At 38.7% G+C, this 15,071-nt stretch overlaps 1 protein-coding gene across 6 annotated transcripts in view; it reads left to right on the forward strand.

Moving 5' to 3' along the window:
• The window catches only part of GPCPD1 (glycerophosphocholine phosphodiesterase 1), a 43,487-nt gene that overhangs the window by 21,158 nt on the left and 7,258 nt on the right, over positions 1 to 15,071 (forward strand). For all 6 annotated transcript variants that reach the window (XM_039568684.1, XM_039568680.1, XM_039568683.1 and 3 more), the window contains 14 exons: positions 586 to 627; positions 1,855 to 1,978; positions 4,480 to 4,723; positions 5,765 to 5,927; positions 6,019 to 6,151; positions 6,364 to 6,418; positions 7,986 to 8,078; positions 9,160 to 9,237; positions 10,076 to 10,115; positions 10,856 to 10,917; positions 11,792 to 11,857; positions 12,694 to 12,830; positions 13,621 to 13,756; positions 14,080 to 14,240. In XM_039568684.1, the coding sequence (XP_039424618.1) occupies positions 586 to 627; positions 1,855 to 1,978; positions 4,480 to 4,723; positions 5,765 to 5,927; positions 6,019 to 6,151; positions 6,364 to 6,418; positions 7,986 to 8,078; positions 9,160 to 9,237; positions 10,076 to 10,115; positions 10,856 to 10,917; positions 11,792 to 11,857; positions 12,694 to 12,830; positions 13,621 to 13,756; positions 14,080 to 14,240 (1,534 nt within the window). The remainder of the gene's footprint in view (positions 1 to 585; positions 628 to 1,854; positions 1,979 to 4,479; positions 4,724 to 5,764; positions 5,928 to 6,018; positions 6,152 to 6,363; positions 6,419 to 7,985; positions 8,079 to 9,159; positions 9,238 to 10,075; positions 10,116 to 10,855; positions 10,918 to 11,791; positions 11,858 to 12,693; positions 12,831 to 13,620; positions 13,757 to 14,079; positions 14,241 to 15,071) is intronic.

The following is a 15,071-nucleotide window of genomic DNA, read 5'->3' on the forward strand; positions in this document are numbered from 1 at the left end:
GTGAATTTACTTAGTGCCTTAAGATTTCAGTTATTAAAGCTTTGGAAAGAGTAAGGATAAAAGTAAGTGTGAAGTGAGTGGTTTCAATATTTCATGCTAGGTTGGTTTCTGTCATGTGGGCAGAATAAGCATTTTAATTGTGACTAACTCAATTTAAAAGCTGTAACTATAAATGTGCAGCAGGGTAACTTGTATGTTTGCAAGAAACTTTCATGTCTTTGACACTGCTTTGACAAGTAAAGCATCTTAGGTACTAGTGGGATGTAGATATCAGCAAAATAGTTCAGCAAGCCAGAAAATTGTGTAACCTTTTTACTCAGTTCCGATTACTTTAGGTGAAATGTGGCATTTTGTGTGTTGGTTGTTTTTTCGTGCAGAAACTGAGGAAAAGCATAAATTGGGATAAATCTTTATAGAAGGTTGCAAAAAACATGCTGCTTTGTCTGTTTCAGTTTTCCTACCTTTTTTTAGATACACTTTTTAGAAGTGAAGTGGAAAAGTAGAATTAATTTAACTTGGCAATGATTTTTAAATGTGAATACTAATTAATTTTTTTCCATTCTTTTCCATTCCTTTTAATTCTAGAAAATGAAATTACTGTCGACGATGGAGACTTTGGAATCTGTAGTAAGTGAGATACATTAACCTTTATCTATACCATGAATTTAAATTAAACAAGGTAAAGTCTTGTAATTAAAAATGTTTGAGATAGATTTTAAGAAGAATTGCTTGTGATAGTTTTCTCTGCTTTTACAGTTACATTTGTATCCAGCATTTGTGCATTCACACTCAGGCTGTTATCCCTTCTAATGGTAATAATAGGCTGCTAGGAAGACTTGAAGTGTTGTCACTCTGATGGTGTTAAAGGTTGAAATTTGGGAACTTTAAATCATGAGCATGTGTTTTTGAAAATACAGAATAGACTTAGCTTTCTCCTGATACCTAGCCTTAGAAAAACTCCTCATGCCTAGAAAAACGTGGTCACTCACACCGAATATACCCACTCTGCCTCTTCAGTTAGAGATGCAGCTGCCAAAAGGTTCTTGTAAGCCCACACTTCGTGTTCTTGTGTGTGCACAAATGTCTCACTTCTGTCAGTTCTGAGCCACCTCTCACCTAATGTTCAATCCTCTGACTCTGAAAGTAACTCCTTATCATACCTCACACGTCTTGTATTCAAGCTTTTCCATCCTTATCAAATGATAAGTTTGGCTCTTTAGGAACTCTTCAAAACTGTGGGGTTTGCTTCAGCACCTTGTTTGCAGCTTGTGTTTCTGGTCCTCCTGCTTGTAGGCTTTCCTTGTTTTGCTGTTCAGGTTGAGGTTTCTCCATGCTTTTCATTAAAACTGTTGCTGTACCCTGTCCTGCAGACTTACACTGCTTCACTGGCGCTGATTGTGATGAGCTAATTGGACACCTGTACCTCAACAGAAACAGGGAGCCTCTAATTGCTTATGAAACTTCAGAGTTCCTGTCAGTATTATTCCATAGACTGAGAGATCCCAAGACAAGGGAAGGTTACTCCTGCCTTTGGAGACTTAATTTAGCTCTTGATAGCATATATGTAAAATTAACACTGGAATACTCAGTGCTGTCCTGCAGACAGTTGGCACATGATCACTGTTCCTGCTTAATCCCTCTAAAAGCCAGCAAACAACTGCAGCATCTGTGGTCTGTTCTGGGTCCTTCAGAAAGACTGGGGAAAGGCTGCCCCCAAGACTTGCTCTTGCATTACTGTAGAACAATATTGGTGATAAGGAGGATTATCTGGAAGATGATGGCAAGAGGAACTGCCTAGATGTCCCTAAAATAAGTTACTAAAAGGTCTTCTCCTTTTTGTTTGGTTTTTGATAGATGGTATTGAAACTGTGGATGCTGGGTGGCTGACATGTCAGACAGAAATAAGGCTACGTCTGCATTATTCTGAGAAACCCCCTGTACTGATATCTAAGAAGAAATTTAAAACATCAAGGTTTAGGTAAGAGCCTGCTCACCTCAGTATGCAATTTATCTCGTGTTAATTGTCAATACTAGTGGTTTGTTGGTTTGTTTTTTTTTTTTTTTTTTTTTACTTAATTAATGTAGCCTTTAAATTCATTTTGGGTTGCTAATAGCCCAATTTCCAAGTGTTAGAGCACAAATACATACTCCATACGTGTTTTGGTGTTTCTTGCTTTCTGGCTGGAACTGTAGTGTTCTTAGGTTCTTACTTAAATCAGTTTGAAGCTTTTATCTGCAGAGGTGCCTCAAAAAGCAGTCATTGTGATAACTCCACAGTTAATTGTTAGAAATGCTATCTTAGCCCTGGTGTTAAGAGGACTGCATTGTTGCACACAGTGGATAAGGATTTGGCTGGGTGGTTGCTCTGGGTGTTGTGGTCAGCAGCCTGATGTCCAAGTGAAGACCAGGGATGAGTGGTGTTCCTCAGGGGCTGGTGGTGTTGGTGACATGGAAAGTAGGATTGAGTGTCCCTTCAGCAGTTTGACACCAACCTGGGGGGTGCAGTTGCACTGGAGGGAAGGGATGCCATCCAGAGGGAACTTCACAGGATTAAGAGGTGCAAATCTCACCAAGTTCAGCAAGGCCAAGTGCAAGGTCCTGCTGCACTTGAGTTGGAGCAATCCCAAGTACAGGCTGGGTGGAGAAGGGATTGAGAGCAGCCCTGAGGAGAAGGACTTGGAGGTGTTGGTGATGAGAAGCTCAGTGTGACCCATCGTTGCACACCTGCAGCCCAGAAGGCCAATTGCATCCTGAGCTGCATCAGAAGCAGTGTGGCCAGCAGGGTGAGGGAGGGGATTCTGCCCCTCTGCGCTGGTAAGGCCCCACCTGGAGTGCTTCATCCAGCTCTGGGGCCCCCAAGATAAGAAGTATGTGGAGCTGTTAAAGTGAGTCCAGAGGAGACCAGGAAGATGCCCAGAGGGCTGGAGTGCCTCTGCTGTGGACACAGGACAAAAAATTTGGTGTTCTTCAGCCTAGAGAAGAGAGGGCTCTGGGGAGACCTTTGCAGCAGTCCCTAAGGAGAGCTGAAGAGGGACTTTGGACAAGGGCCTGGAGTGATGGGGCAAGGGAGAATGGCTTTAAACTGAAAGAGGACAGGGTTAATTAGATATTAGGACTGGCACAGGTTGTCCTGAGTTGTTGGTGCTGAATCCTGGGAAGTGTTCAAGGCCAAGTTGGATAGGGCTTGGAGGAACCTGGTCGAGTGGGTGCCCCTGCCTGTGGTAGGGGGTTAGAACTGGATGATTTTTAAGATCCCTTCCAACCCAAACCATTCTGTGGTTCTGTGATACTTGATAGATTGCTTTTTTTCCAGTTTTGATTTGATTGCCTCTCCCAACCAATTCCAGATTTTCTGATGAGGGGAAGGTTTATTTAATATGACACTCTTCAGTAGATTTAATACTTACATTGTGTTCTCTACAGCTTTGCCTTTTTTCCTTGCATGTTATAGCAGGTAAAGAGGGCAATTTCTGAAGCCAGCTTCTTGTCTAAATTAAATGGTTGAAATAAAATTTGATAAGCTGGATGCATTCACTAAATACTCTGTCCTAAAACATTGGATCTGTCCAATAGTTTCTGCAACAGTCACTTGTTTATGCCAGTGACATTTTTCAAGTTTCTGGAGTACCTGTGTTGTGACTTGTTGGTTTTATTTTTTTATGAGGATTAATAATGTGGACTTGGTGTAATAGATTTCTATGATTGTAAGTTTTTCTTTGAGATATGACTTCAGTTTTCCTGGTGAATTGGCATCTATAAATGATAATCTTTTATCCTGTCTGCTGTGTCTATGGTGCAGGAAGGGCTTTGGGTTACTCATGTATGCTTACATCACTGATGTAACTCATTTTGTGTGGAGGGTAACTCATTTTGTGTGGAGGGTTTGCTCGGTATAATAAAGGATTCTGAGTCTTATAGAGAGGCTTATGCTTCTCAGTCCAGGATTTTTCAGAAATTGCATTCAGTTTAAATGCTCATTTAGGATTTTTCAAAAGACTAAATTAGTTCAGCCTCTATTACTTACATCTAACAGTATACTTACTGCCTTATCCCAGAGATACATCAGCAGCCACCAGTGTTCAAGTCTGGATCTTGATGTTTACTGCAGTTTTCAGTGCCTTTCATTAACCTGTCGGCATTATGGGTGTCAGTCTGTACAGGCAGGCTGTCTGTTTGGCAGCCCACATAGTCTGGTGGAGTGCCAATTCTCAGACCACTAGTAGAGTTTTCATATTTACCCAAGTTCAGCTTTTAGCAGTGACTTGGGCACTGAAATCTGACTAAAATATTATCTAGACAATGGCTGCGAACTCTTGCTCACGTGAGGGCCTGCTGGATACGGTGCTGTTCTGTGGATGGTGGTGGTGAGAAGAATTCTTGTGTTGTATGAGCTCCTGCTCAAGCTTCTTCCTAAATCCTTATCATTTGCAAAGACACTCCAGTGACGTAACCATTTGTTTTGTGTTTCTGGTTGAGTAGAGTAAAATTAACCCTAGAAGGCCTAGAGAAGGATGATGACGAAGAGGGCCAAGAGAAGACATCCCCTACTGTCCCTCAGAAAATGGCAAACACTGTGGAGTTCTCCTTAATCAGTGACGACGACTACAAATGTCGGCACTCTCAGCCAGACTGCGGCTATGCTTTGCAGCCGGACCGGTGGATAGAATACACAATACAAACCATGGAGCCTGATAACTTGGAATTAATATTTGATTTTTTTGAGGTATGTCTCTTTACATCTAAGAAGCAGCTGCAGTCTGCCTTTTGGAGCTCGAGTCAATTATTGTGAAGATTTCACTTTTGAAACAGGGCTACTGCCTGATATTCTTGATCTTTTGGATTTTTGTTTACACAAGTATGAGACTATTGACTCCCAGCCCATTTTGTAGAAAGGTTTTGTGAGTCTTCTTGATGTGCCACGGAAAGTTTTTCAGTTCTGCTTATTTAGAAGTCAGTACAAATTAGACTTGAATCTGTGTGTGTGCTGTATTGCATGCTGTTAGGTTGGTTTGATATTAATCCTTTACCAGAGCTAAGTTATGCTTCTCCTGCTTGAACCTGAACAATGTGTATATGAACTGGTTATATCACAATTACCGAATCTAAATGTTTGTTATAAGCAAAAGAGATTCCTCTGAACTAAGTAGTGCAAATTAAAACTGGATTCTCACCACTGTGTCTGTTATTTTGCACTATTTTTTGCCCTGAAAGATATTAATATTTGAAGTTCTTTTTAAAAGAAAGCAACTTACGCAGAACAAAGTGTCTTAAGCATTCTCTTTTTGGTCTGAAAATGGTTTCAAGATCACTTACAGTCTTAATTGTGAAGTGTCTGCATAGTTCCTGAACTTGACTATGGTCAAGTGCACATTCTGCATGTTAGTTCTTCCCTGCAAGTACATACAAAGTTTTTTAGAGTTTTAAGCATCTATATTATTCCAGTTAATTTTTGTTCTAAACGTGACGTGGGCATTTTAGAAGACAGACTATTCTGTGCATGTAATTTTGATCTGAAAAGCTTTTCAAACGTAAGGGATATCAAAGACAAGTGTGAGTTTTGTAGATTTCCATCAACATTTTCATATTCCTGATAGTAATTTGTAACTCACTGGTGCATCAAACAATTTTAGCCTGAAATTAGTGTTTTCTGTAACACACAAGAAACTTGTGTTGTGTCCTGAGGAGCAAGACAGAAGAGTTTGTTTAGAATTCTCACTTATATCTAACAGTAGGGGTTTTGGGTTTTTGTTTGTTTTGTTTTTAGGAAGATTTAGGTGAGAAAGTAGTACAAGATGATGTGCTCCCAGGTCATGTAGGCTCTGCCTGCCTCCTGTCATCCACAATTGCAGAACTCGGAAAGAGTGCTGGAATTCTTACACTTGCTATTATGAGCAGAAATCCAAGGAAGACAATTGGAAAAGTTAGAGGTACAGTTGATCCCAACACTGATGTAGATAACTTTTCCTCAAAGCCATCTGCTGTTTACTGACGTGTGAAGCATTGCTGTTTTTCTTGCAGTGGACTACATAATAATTAAACCAATCCAGGGATACACTTGTGATATGCAGGCTTCATATGCAAAATACTGGAAACCAAGGACAACTCTGGATGTTGGACACAGGGGAGCAGGGAATTCTACAACAACAGCTAAGTAAGTTTGTTTGCATTTTAGACTGGGGAGATTGTTTCATTTCACTGACATCTGTTGAGGAAGCAGAGAGTTTAAAACGCTGCAACTATTTAAGTCACTTCAATATCAAACATGGGTGTTCTCTACAACAAAAACTTCTGATTTGTATTTCTGTTGTTTCAATTCTGTGCTATAAGGCACCTAACAAACCCTTTTTCTTGGTTTTTTTTCAGGCTTGCTAAAGTTCAAGAGAATACCATTGCATCCTTGAAGAGTGCTGCCAGTCATGTATGTACACACATTTTCATACACACAGCACCTGTGTTGTGCAAACTAGGTTGGCTTGTATGATTAATTTGCATGATTCAATACAGTGAACGGTAATTGCGCTGATGTAAATGATATCAAACCACTGTGGAAATTGCCTGAGTAATGGGAAGTTAATAGTAGATTAGACTCTCACTCTCAAGTTCCTTAAAAAAATCAAAACTTCCATGTAGTACATTCTGGTTGTGTTCTAATACAAGGAGAATTTTAATCTCAACCCTGTACAGGCAGTTTGAATAAATGAATAAAATTTTGGCACTGCTAGAGTCTGTCCTAATCCTCTCAGGTGGCAAAGGTCGTGCTCAGGGACTGCTGTGTACTGAAACTTGCTCTCTGAAAATGTGACTTGGGAGCTGAGCTGGTAGAATAAACCAATCCTTGTTTTGGTGCTTGCTGCAGTGAAGACTTGGAATCCTAAGACAGAACTTCCAGTTTGGGAGATAATAGCTCCATGTGCCTAAATTCTGTGATGGAGGTGGTCACTTTTATTCCTTGCAGTAATCTTGATCACTGAAAAAACTGTAGCTACTAAATTACTGTTTTGAACAGTAGTTCTTAATCCCTGAGTGGACACTACATGTTTAGAGAAATAAAATGCTCACAAGAAATATGCATTGAGGCAGAAATTTGCTGTGAAGTCATCAGCAGCATCACCAGACAAGTGCTTTTATCTATTTGCAGATTGAAAAGGCTGAAAACCACCACTCTGAAAATATTTCTGCTGAGAAAATGGCTGAAAAAAACCCCATGTCCTATTTTCTTTTTGTGCTGATTGAAAAAGTGTGTGTCAGGGTGATAATTTGATGAATGGTATTCTTGGAGGCCTTCAAAGGAATTATTTGCAGACAGTCAGTATAAGTAAAAAAACCCAAACCTGTTACTGTGTGTTCCTCTTTCCTTCTGGCCCTCCCTCTTTTTCAAAAGACTGTGCTTAGAGCTTTTGGATCTTTCTTCCTTTTTAAAAGCCTAACAGAAAAGCACATACAGCTGAAAAGGGCAGGAGAATACTGGATGCAGCTATTTCTGTCCTTGCTCTTACTGTGTTAGTCACTAGTGACTCCAGAATTTTGTTCCTATATGGAATATCTCCCTAAAGCCTTGGCAGTATGGAGCCATCACTTGTCTCTTGGTGTGGTGGTGGGGAGGAGGGAGGAAGATGCCTCAAAGGCATCTATGTTTAAAACATCTGTATCTAAAAATATCATCTTAGTCTTTCTCTGTAATCAGGTTTATAAGACTTGAGTCTTACTAGAGGGTTTACAAGATGAAGCAAGATAGATAGACACACACACATATATATGAGCTGTATTACGGTAATTAAGATAATTTGCCATGTAATTCTTTCATCATTGATAATCAATCCATTGCTGACCATGATTTAACTGGTAACAGCCAGTTGTATTCAACTTCTGCTTGATGTCTAGGACCTGTGAATGCTTGACAATACTTGCATGCAGTTCTATAGTCCTTGTGCATAAGTAATTAACGGGCTTTTGTTTTGTTCTGTGTGTTTTTCGATTTCCTGCAGGGAGCAGCATATGTGGAATTTGATGTACATCTTTCTAAAGATCATGTGCCTATAGTATACCACGATCTCACGTGTTGCATGGCCATGAAAAAGGTAAGGAAGATGAGATCTGTATTTTATTTATAAATATGACCATTCTAGAAACTTAAAATGTCAAGCTCTCATAGAAATAATTCTGGGGACTCAAGGGATGGAATGGGAATAAATATGCAGCATTACTTTGTGCATAGAGCAGGGAAGCTGAGTTTTTCCTTTCGATGTTGTAGCAACAGCCTTTCAGATGTGTGATTTGGCACTCTTCAAGCCTACGTTGTGCTTATTATTTAGCTTCTGTTTGATTTAAGATTTGGAAGGAAAAACAAGACAACTCCACTATATTCAGTGGGGCCTATGGGACTGTCTTAGATTCAGGCCTGAATGTTTGCATTCTGTCCTGTTCTGGTTATCTTCTCTCCTAGTTCTGGCAGTGAATCCAGAGAGAGATTGCAGAGCACACTGCTCTGTCTTCTTGGCACTGAGTTTTGTGTCTTCAGACTCCCACACCCATTGCAGTATTGCACTTTATAAGAAGCTTGGTTTTGAACAGTTGTGGAAATGGAACTTTGACTGAGGGGAATGACTGTTCAGTGTGTCTTCACTCAGTATTGTCTTGCTCAGTAAAAATTTCTTAGTGAAGAGGGAAAGTGAGAAATGGACAGAATTTTTTTGACACCGGATCTTTATTTTGGGAGTGGGGAGTGTGTGTGTGCCTCAGTTTTACCCCAGGACACTTATCTTTTTTTTTTAGTTTGAAACATTGGATAAACAGCAGTAAACTGAACTGCCTTGGACTATTTTTTACTGCATTTCTTTACTTGCAAACATCTTTCCTGAATACATTACCCAATCAAGTTTTTACAGAATGATTTTGCTAACCTTTCGAGAAGAAAGAACTTTAAAGCCTCTGACTTGCATGAAAGACCAAACACTGTTTTTTTTCAAATTGACATCTGTTTTATGCTTTTAAGTGCCTGTGTTCTCTTGAAAATTGATCATCTTAATCATAAGATATCACTTGTATCTTTATCAATAAAATAGGAAACATTAGTTGCCTTTAATGCTACTATATAAAGAGTGTGTAAGGTTTTTTTATTGTTTTCCGTGATGTTTAATTATGTGTTGGTTCTCTTCAAAGAAACTGGACACAGAGCCTTTGGAACTGTTTGAGATTGCAGTCAAAGAACTCACATTTGATCAGCTGCAGTTATTAAAGGTATTGTTACCTTGGCTAGTACAATATACTGCGTGTAGAATTTCAAATTGTGTATGAAGCTTAGAGGTTTTGGGAGTAGGTATAGATAGTTTGGGAGAGTACAGTTTAAAAATTGTACAAACAGAACAGTTAGTTAATTCCAAGAAAAATACTTTTGCACCATTGTTACAACTTGGATAAATTTCATTACTTTTATCCTCTAGAAATATGGTATCTAATTTTCAAATGTTGAACTGCTCTACCTTCCAAACAGAAGTGCCCTGCCTACATTAAAAGAAAGTCAGGGGATGACTGGGCTACTGAAGACCCTGCTGAGATACCTGTTCTCAGTCAAGGAAGGCATCTGGCTGGTCCAAGAACCACACGATTCTTTTTATTTATAATTACTTGGTCCACTCCTTTTTGTAGAGAGAGAATTTGAACGGAGTAAGGGAGTTGGCCGTGTCTGGCCTGATTCTAGCTCAGTATGTGTGACTGTAATATAAAACAGGTCAGCCCTCTGCACTGGATTGAACCACAGAGGAGGGATTAGTGTTCAGACTTTTTCACATCTTGATGTTGAATTATAGTATGTGTGGGTTTACTCTTAACATGATTTCTGAATTTTCAGTAAGAATATTTTCAGTTTGCTTTTGAGCTTCCCTTGAAATCTTTAAAACAAAGTTTTAAAGAAAATTGTGACATGTACTAGATGTCCTTTATTCTTTAATAAGTGACTAAAACTTTGTCTATAATGGACTTTTAAACTTCAGAACTATTTACAAGCAAAATTAGTTACGTTTTACATGTAGGAAGATCTGTATGGGTAGAGTGTTAATGTTGCTCTTGTGCTCTTCAGCTGGCTCACGTGACGGCCCTGAAAGTAAAAGATCACAATGGTATGTACTAGTTTGGAAGAGTCTTGGCACTGGTGTGCTACCATGTAATTATATAAATTCTGTGGTTGCAGTTGCTTGTTCTAATCATGTTTGTCCCAAACATTTCTAAATGCTTATGTAGGTAATTTTTGTGCATGCTGTAGAGTTCTTTACTGGGAAGAACTTTACTTCCTGAACAGAAGTTACTCCCTTGGGAAGCGGGGACAGAAGGGTAGAAGGCAAATGTATAGAACAATATATATATCTGAATAATCATAACGAAATTGCCACTAATGTTTCCACCTTATGCTTCTCTGACTGTACCTTCAGCTCTTGAGAACTGCTGACAAAAACTTTGGTAACTGCTGTGTAGGGTGTCTCATCAGTGCTGTAAATTTTTGGCCCAAATTATTCCCTTTGTAGGGAAAGCAAATTACCTCACACATCCTACCTGTATAGGAAAAGATAAAATCTAAAAAAATAAAAGAAATAAGCCTTGATAGGCAAGGCTTCTTCTGGATGTGATTCAGTGAGTGAAGTGGTAAGGGATGGGAGAAGCCATTCTGATCTATATTGTGGCAAGTTTTTAAATTCCAAAACAGGCGTTGGAGTATGTCAGTATTAGAGGGAAAGGTGTAGGTAATCCAAAGGGAGACCTGGTTTCATTGTTCACTTATAATTTGGAGCCAGTCTTTTCTTGCTGGCGTTACTGGGATTATGCTTCTGTTTGTTTTAATTCAATATTTTATATTTCTTTCCAGCATCTTTTAAAGAGGAAGAGAACTCTGCTTGTGAGACACAGCCATTTCCTTCTCTGCAAAGAGTAAGTAGTGAGTATGAAGCAAGATGATTGTGGAACATGAACGCATGTGTTTTACTTTCAGCTTTGCACATGTAGCAAGGAATACTGATTTTTGGGTTTAGGCCTCTGGTGTCAGTGCTACAACTGAGAATAGAGGCTTTATTTTTGGACACTGAAGGCTTTTCAGTGCTTACAAGTAATAGTTTGTGTGTGTTTCAAGCTTCTGAATTCACGAGCCCAAGCTGTATAGCTCAGGGTGCACTCAGTTTTATAGCTGGTTAACATGTGGGCATTGCCTGTTAATGCATTGACAATTGTTTCTAATTTTGAAAGAAACCACACCTGGCCTTTGGCAGCTCCTCACAGAGTCTTGTCCATCTCTCAGAGCCAGACACTGAGAAATGCTGAGTAGATTTCCAGTGTGTTCCTACTGAGCACTGCTTGTGTTAGCTCCACCTTTTGAAACCACCTTGCAAATAATTCTTGTAAAGAATTTCACATGAAAGAACTTCTGTATCATTGTAATGGCAAGCTCCTGGATTTAAAACTTAAGATGCTTTTTGCATTCAAAAGAACTTTCTCGAAAGAGGAGGAGGACCATTTTTTCTGTAGGAGTACAAATGGGGCATTTCTTACATGTCTTTATGTGAATTGATTCTCATTTGTACCTTGCCAAGATCTTGTCCTTAAGATTTTATCCATTTTTATGTATTCATCAAGTTTAGATTGGAGTAGAAAAGGGGGTGTGTGTTGTATAAAATGTTAAAAACCTAGGGTTTTAAATTCTACTGTTAGACACCATTAGCATTAAATTCCAATTCTCCCAATAATTACCTTCATAGTGCTTTGTTGTCCTCCTTTGCTGTGGGGTCTCTTCATAATGAATTTTTTTCAGGTGCTGGAGTCTGTTTCTAAAGATGTTGGGTTCAACATAGAAATAAAATGGATCTCCCAGCAAAGGGTAAGTAAACATACATGTGATTTACATTCCTACGGCTAAAGCTTGTGATTTGATGTGACAATTTATGAGCTGCAAAGGCATCATTTTTGAAGGTTTATGTGCCTTTTTTTTTATAATGCATTATTTTTGAAACTGGGGGTATAATGGCACCACTCCAACGAATGAACAAACTTATTCTTAAAATGATAGAAAGTATTTATAGGACTGAGTTCATAATGCAGCTCAGACTGCTTTTGGTAGAGACCTTAAAAAGTCAACAGATCACAACAGGGCAGGCAGGAAAGTGCCAAGAAATTCAGCTTCTCCTGGCCCAGTGCAGGAGCAGCTACAACAAGGTGCAGTAATGCAAGCTGCTGTTTGCTTCTAGTCAGCAGGATTGCAGACTCAGCTGGACTGTGTAGCACTCAGTCCAGAGGGAAATGGTTGTAAAGGCTGGGATTGGAAGCCTGGAGTGGGGGAAGGAAGCTAAGGAGAGTGGTAGGCAGAAGTCCGTGTGCTAGAAATAACAACAGAGAGTAGCTGCTATAATTGTTGGTCTTTGGGGAATTTCTTTGTGTTTTTGAGATTAGAATAGGCTTCCTAGAGTGCCTAGAGTGATGGGGAGACAGGGAATTTTTCAGTGAATCTTACTGCTGTGAGAATTCAGCTGCACCTCACAGGCTGTCAGTCCTGGAGAGCTGTAACCAGCACTCAACAGACTGAAGGACTGACTTCTGCATTCACGCTGGCCAGTTGAATTCTCACTTTGCTCAGGTTGAATGAGAGACCATTGCTAGTTAAAATAATTTTAGTAAGAATTAATTTAAGTGACTCCAACTTGTGCTTTCTTTTTCTAGGATGGACAATGGGATGGCAACTTGTCAACTTACTTTGACATGAACCTTTTTCTAGATATTATTCTGAAAACTGTTTTGATGAATGCTGGAGGAAGAAGAATTGTGTTTTCTTCTTTTCATGCAGATATTTGTACAATGTAAGTTAAGAAGAGAGAAATAATGTCCTTTGTTTTTAACATTTATTTTTATTTGGTAAAATTTACTTTGTACGTAAGAATACACACAGGAAATAAATAACAGCTGTTTTGCTTAGAACATGTACTTAAGGTGCCAGAATAGTTGGGAACTGAAATGAGACCACTTTGCCATCTGAAATGAGCCAAAAATAAAATTGGAGAATAAAGTCATAGTGGATATTTTTGTCAAGTGTCTTCCTGGATGCTTCACTCTTTCTTAGCACAACAAAAAAGGTCATGGTTTCTTCTGGTATCCCAAAGTCTTTTTCAGTCATACTTGAGGGGTGTGCAAGCCTAACTTAGGAACCAAATCATCTTGTTAGAGTATCCAACTTGAAAAATACATCAGTAAGGTTAGGGGCTGTATATTAACCATGTTTAGAAATTCTTATCATGGATCTTGGTGATTATCATGAATCTAATGTCCATTTAAAAAGAAAATTACAGAATTAAATGGCCTTCAGGGATTTTGCATAAACTTTTTGAGGATGTGGGGCTGAGTTCAACATGAAGTCTAGCTTCCCTTGACCTGTGTGTTAATCTCCAGTAGTGGCAAAAGGAATCAGTTGAGCAGTTTGTCACACAGTTTGATGCTAAACTGTGGGACCATCTCCTTGCAGCAGCTAGGAACTAGAAGAACATGCAGGAAAGAGAGGAGTTCCCCTCGAAACAGTGAGATCAAAGTTCCCTGCTTTTTGTTTTTTCACTTTTATTTTTTTCATTTGCTACTTGTGGGCTTTTTTCCTGGCAGGATCCGGCATAAGCAAAACAAGTATCCTGTGTTGTTTCTCACTCAAGGGGAATCTAAACTCTATCCAGAGCTTATGGATCTCAGATCTCGCACAACTCCGATTGCCATTAACTTTGCACAGTTTGAAAACTTGCTGGTAAGCTGACACGTTAAAATCAGACTAAATTATTACTGCTTGTTTTAAATCTATCATTTTGACACTAATACATTAAATTACAGCTAACCTCATAAAATAAATACACTAATATTGGGTAACTGCCAAAATAATGTCCATAGTTTCACATGTTTTTTTAATACAGTGTTTAAAAAATAGCACTATAAATAAACTCTCTAATTGTATTAAATAAATTTTTATTACTGTGGATGAAATGGTAAGGAGCTGCCAGTGTCAAAAGATTAAACAAGCTGATGTAAGTGTTTCAGAAATGTGGGTTTTAATTGAAGTCTGTTGTATTTCAGGGAATTAACGTGCACTCTGAAGATCTGCTGAGGAATCCAGCGTTTATCAAACGGGCCATATCCAAAGGCCTGGTTATTTTTTCATGGGGTGATGATGCAAATGACCCGGATAACAGGAAGAAGTTGAGAGAATATGGTGTTCATGGGCTAATATATGACAGGTACTTAGTTGTGGCTTTTTAAAATAATAATCATAATCACTACCATCATCAAGCTTAGAAAACTGTTGTATCTTGATTCTGGTGAAATTTCACGTTGCTTCTTGGTTGACTGGGTACAGAAAGTACAAGAAGCCCAAAGACCCAGATCAAGAGCAAGTCTAACACCAATTCCCACTCTTTCAGCTGTATATATGAAGCAAAGTAACTTTTGTTTTTCCTGAGATTGACATAAATGTAATTTGATCCTTTAAAGAACTAGTGCATGGCATACACGTTTAAGGTGCTACTAATACTCATGATAGTAATTTTTAAGTTATATATGTGGTACAGTGAGGAAAATGTTATTTGTTTGACTGAAAGTTTCAGCATTCTACGTTAAGTTGTGGAAATAGCTAACACAACTTAAACGAATGATTTTAACTATTGCCAACATTCTGCTGTGTTTCAAAGCTGTGAATTCAGCATTTTTCCTATTAAAATTAGTTTGGAGTGACTCGAGGGCAAACTGCCACATCAGTCACTTCAGAAAGTAGCTGTTACATACAAAAATTCAGGTACAGACATCAGAATACTGTGTTAAATATTTGAACAGAAGTAGTGTTGTGTTATTTGGTTGTTTACAAAACCCCGAAGTTTTAGCTCTTTTATCTTTGAAGATGTGAAATTCATCATTATGAAATGAAATTTAATTTGAGAAGCTGAATTTAAATCAATTTCTGATAGATAAGAAAGAATTTGTAACTGGGAAAGCATTAAGTGTAACTGAAGTTTCAAATTATAGAAAGCTTTCAAACCTTCTGCTTTAGCAAGAGTATTGCTTTGTATAGTGTT

This window comes from Corvus cornix, chromosome 3 (assembly GCF_000738735.6).
Source record: "Corvus cornix cornix isolate S_Up_H32 chromosome 3, ASM73873v5, whole genome shotgun sequence".
Lineage (NCBI taxonomy): Eukaryota > Metazoa > Chordata > Aves > Passeriformes > Corvidae > Corvus > Corvus cornix.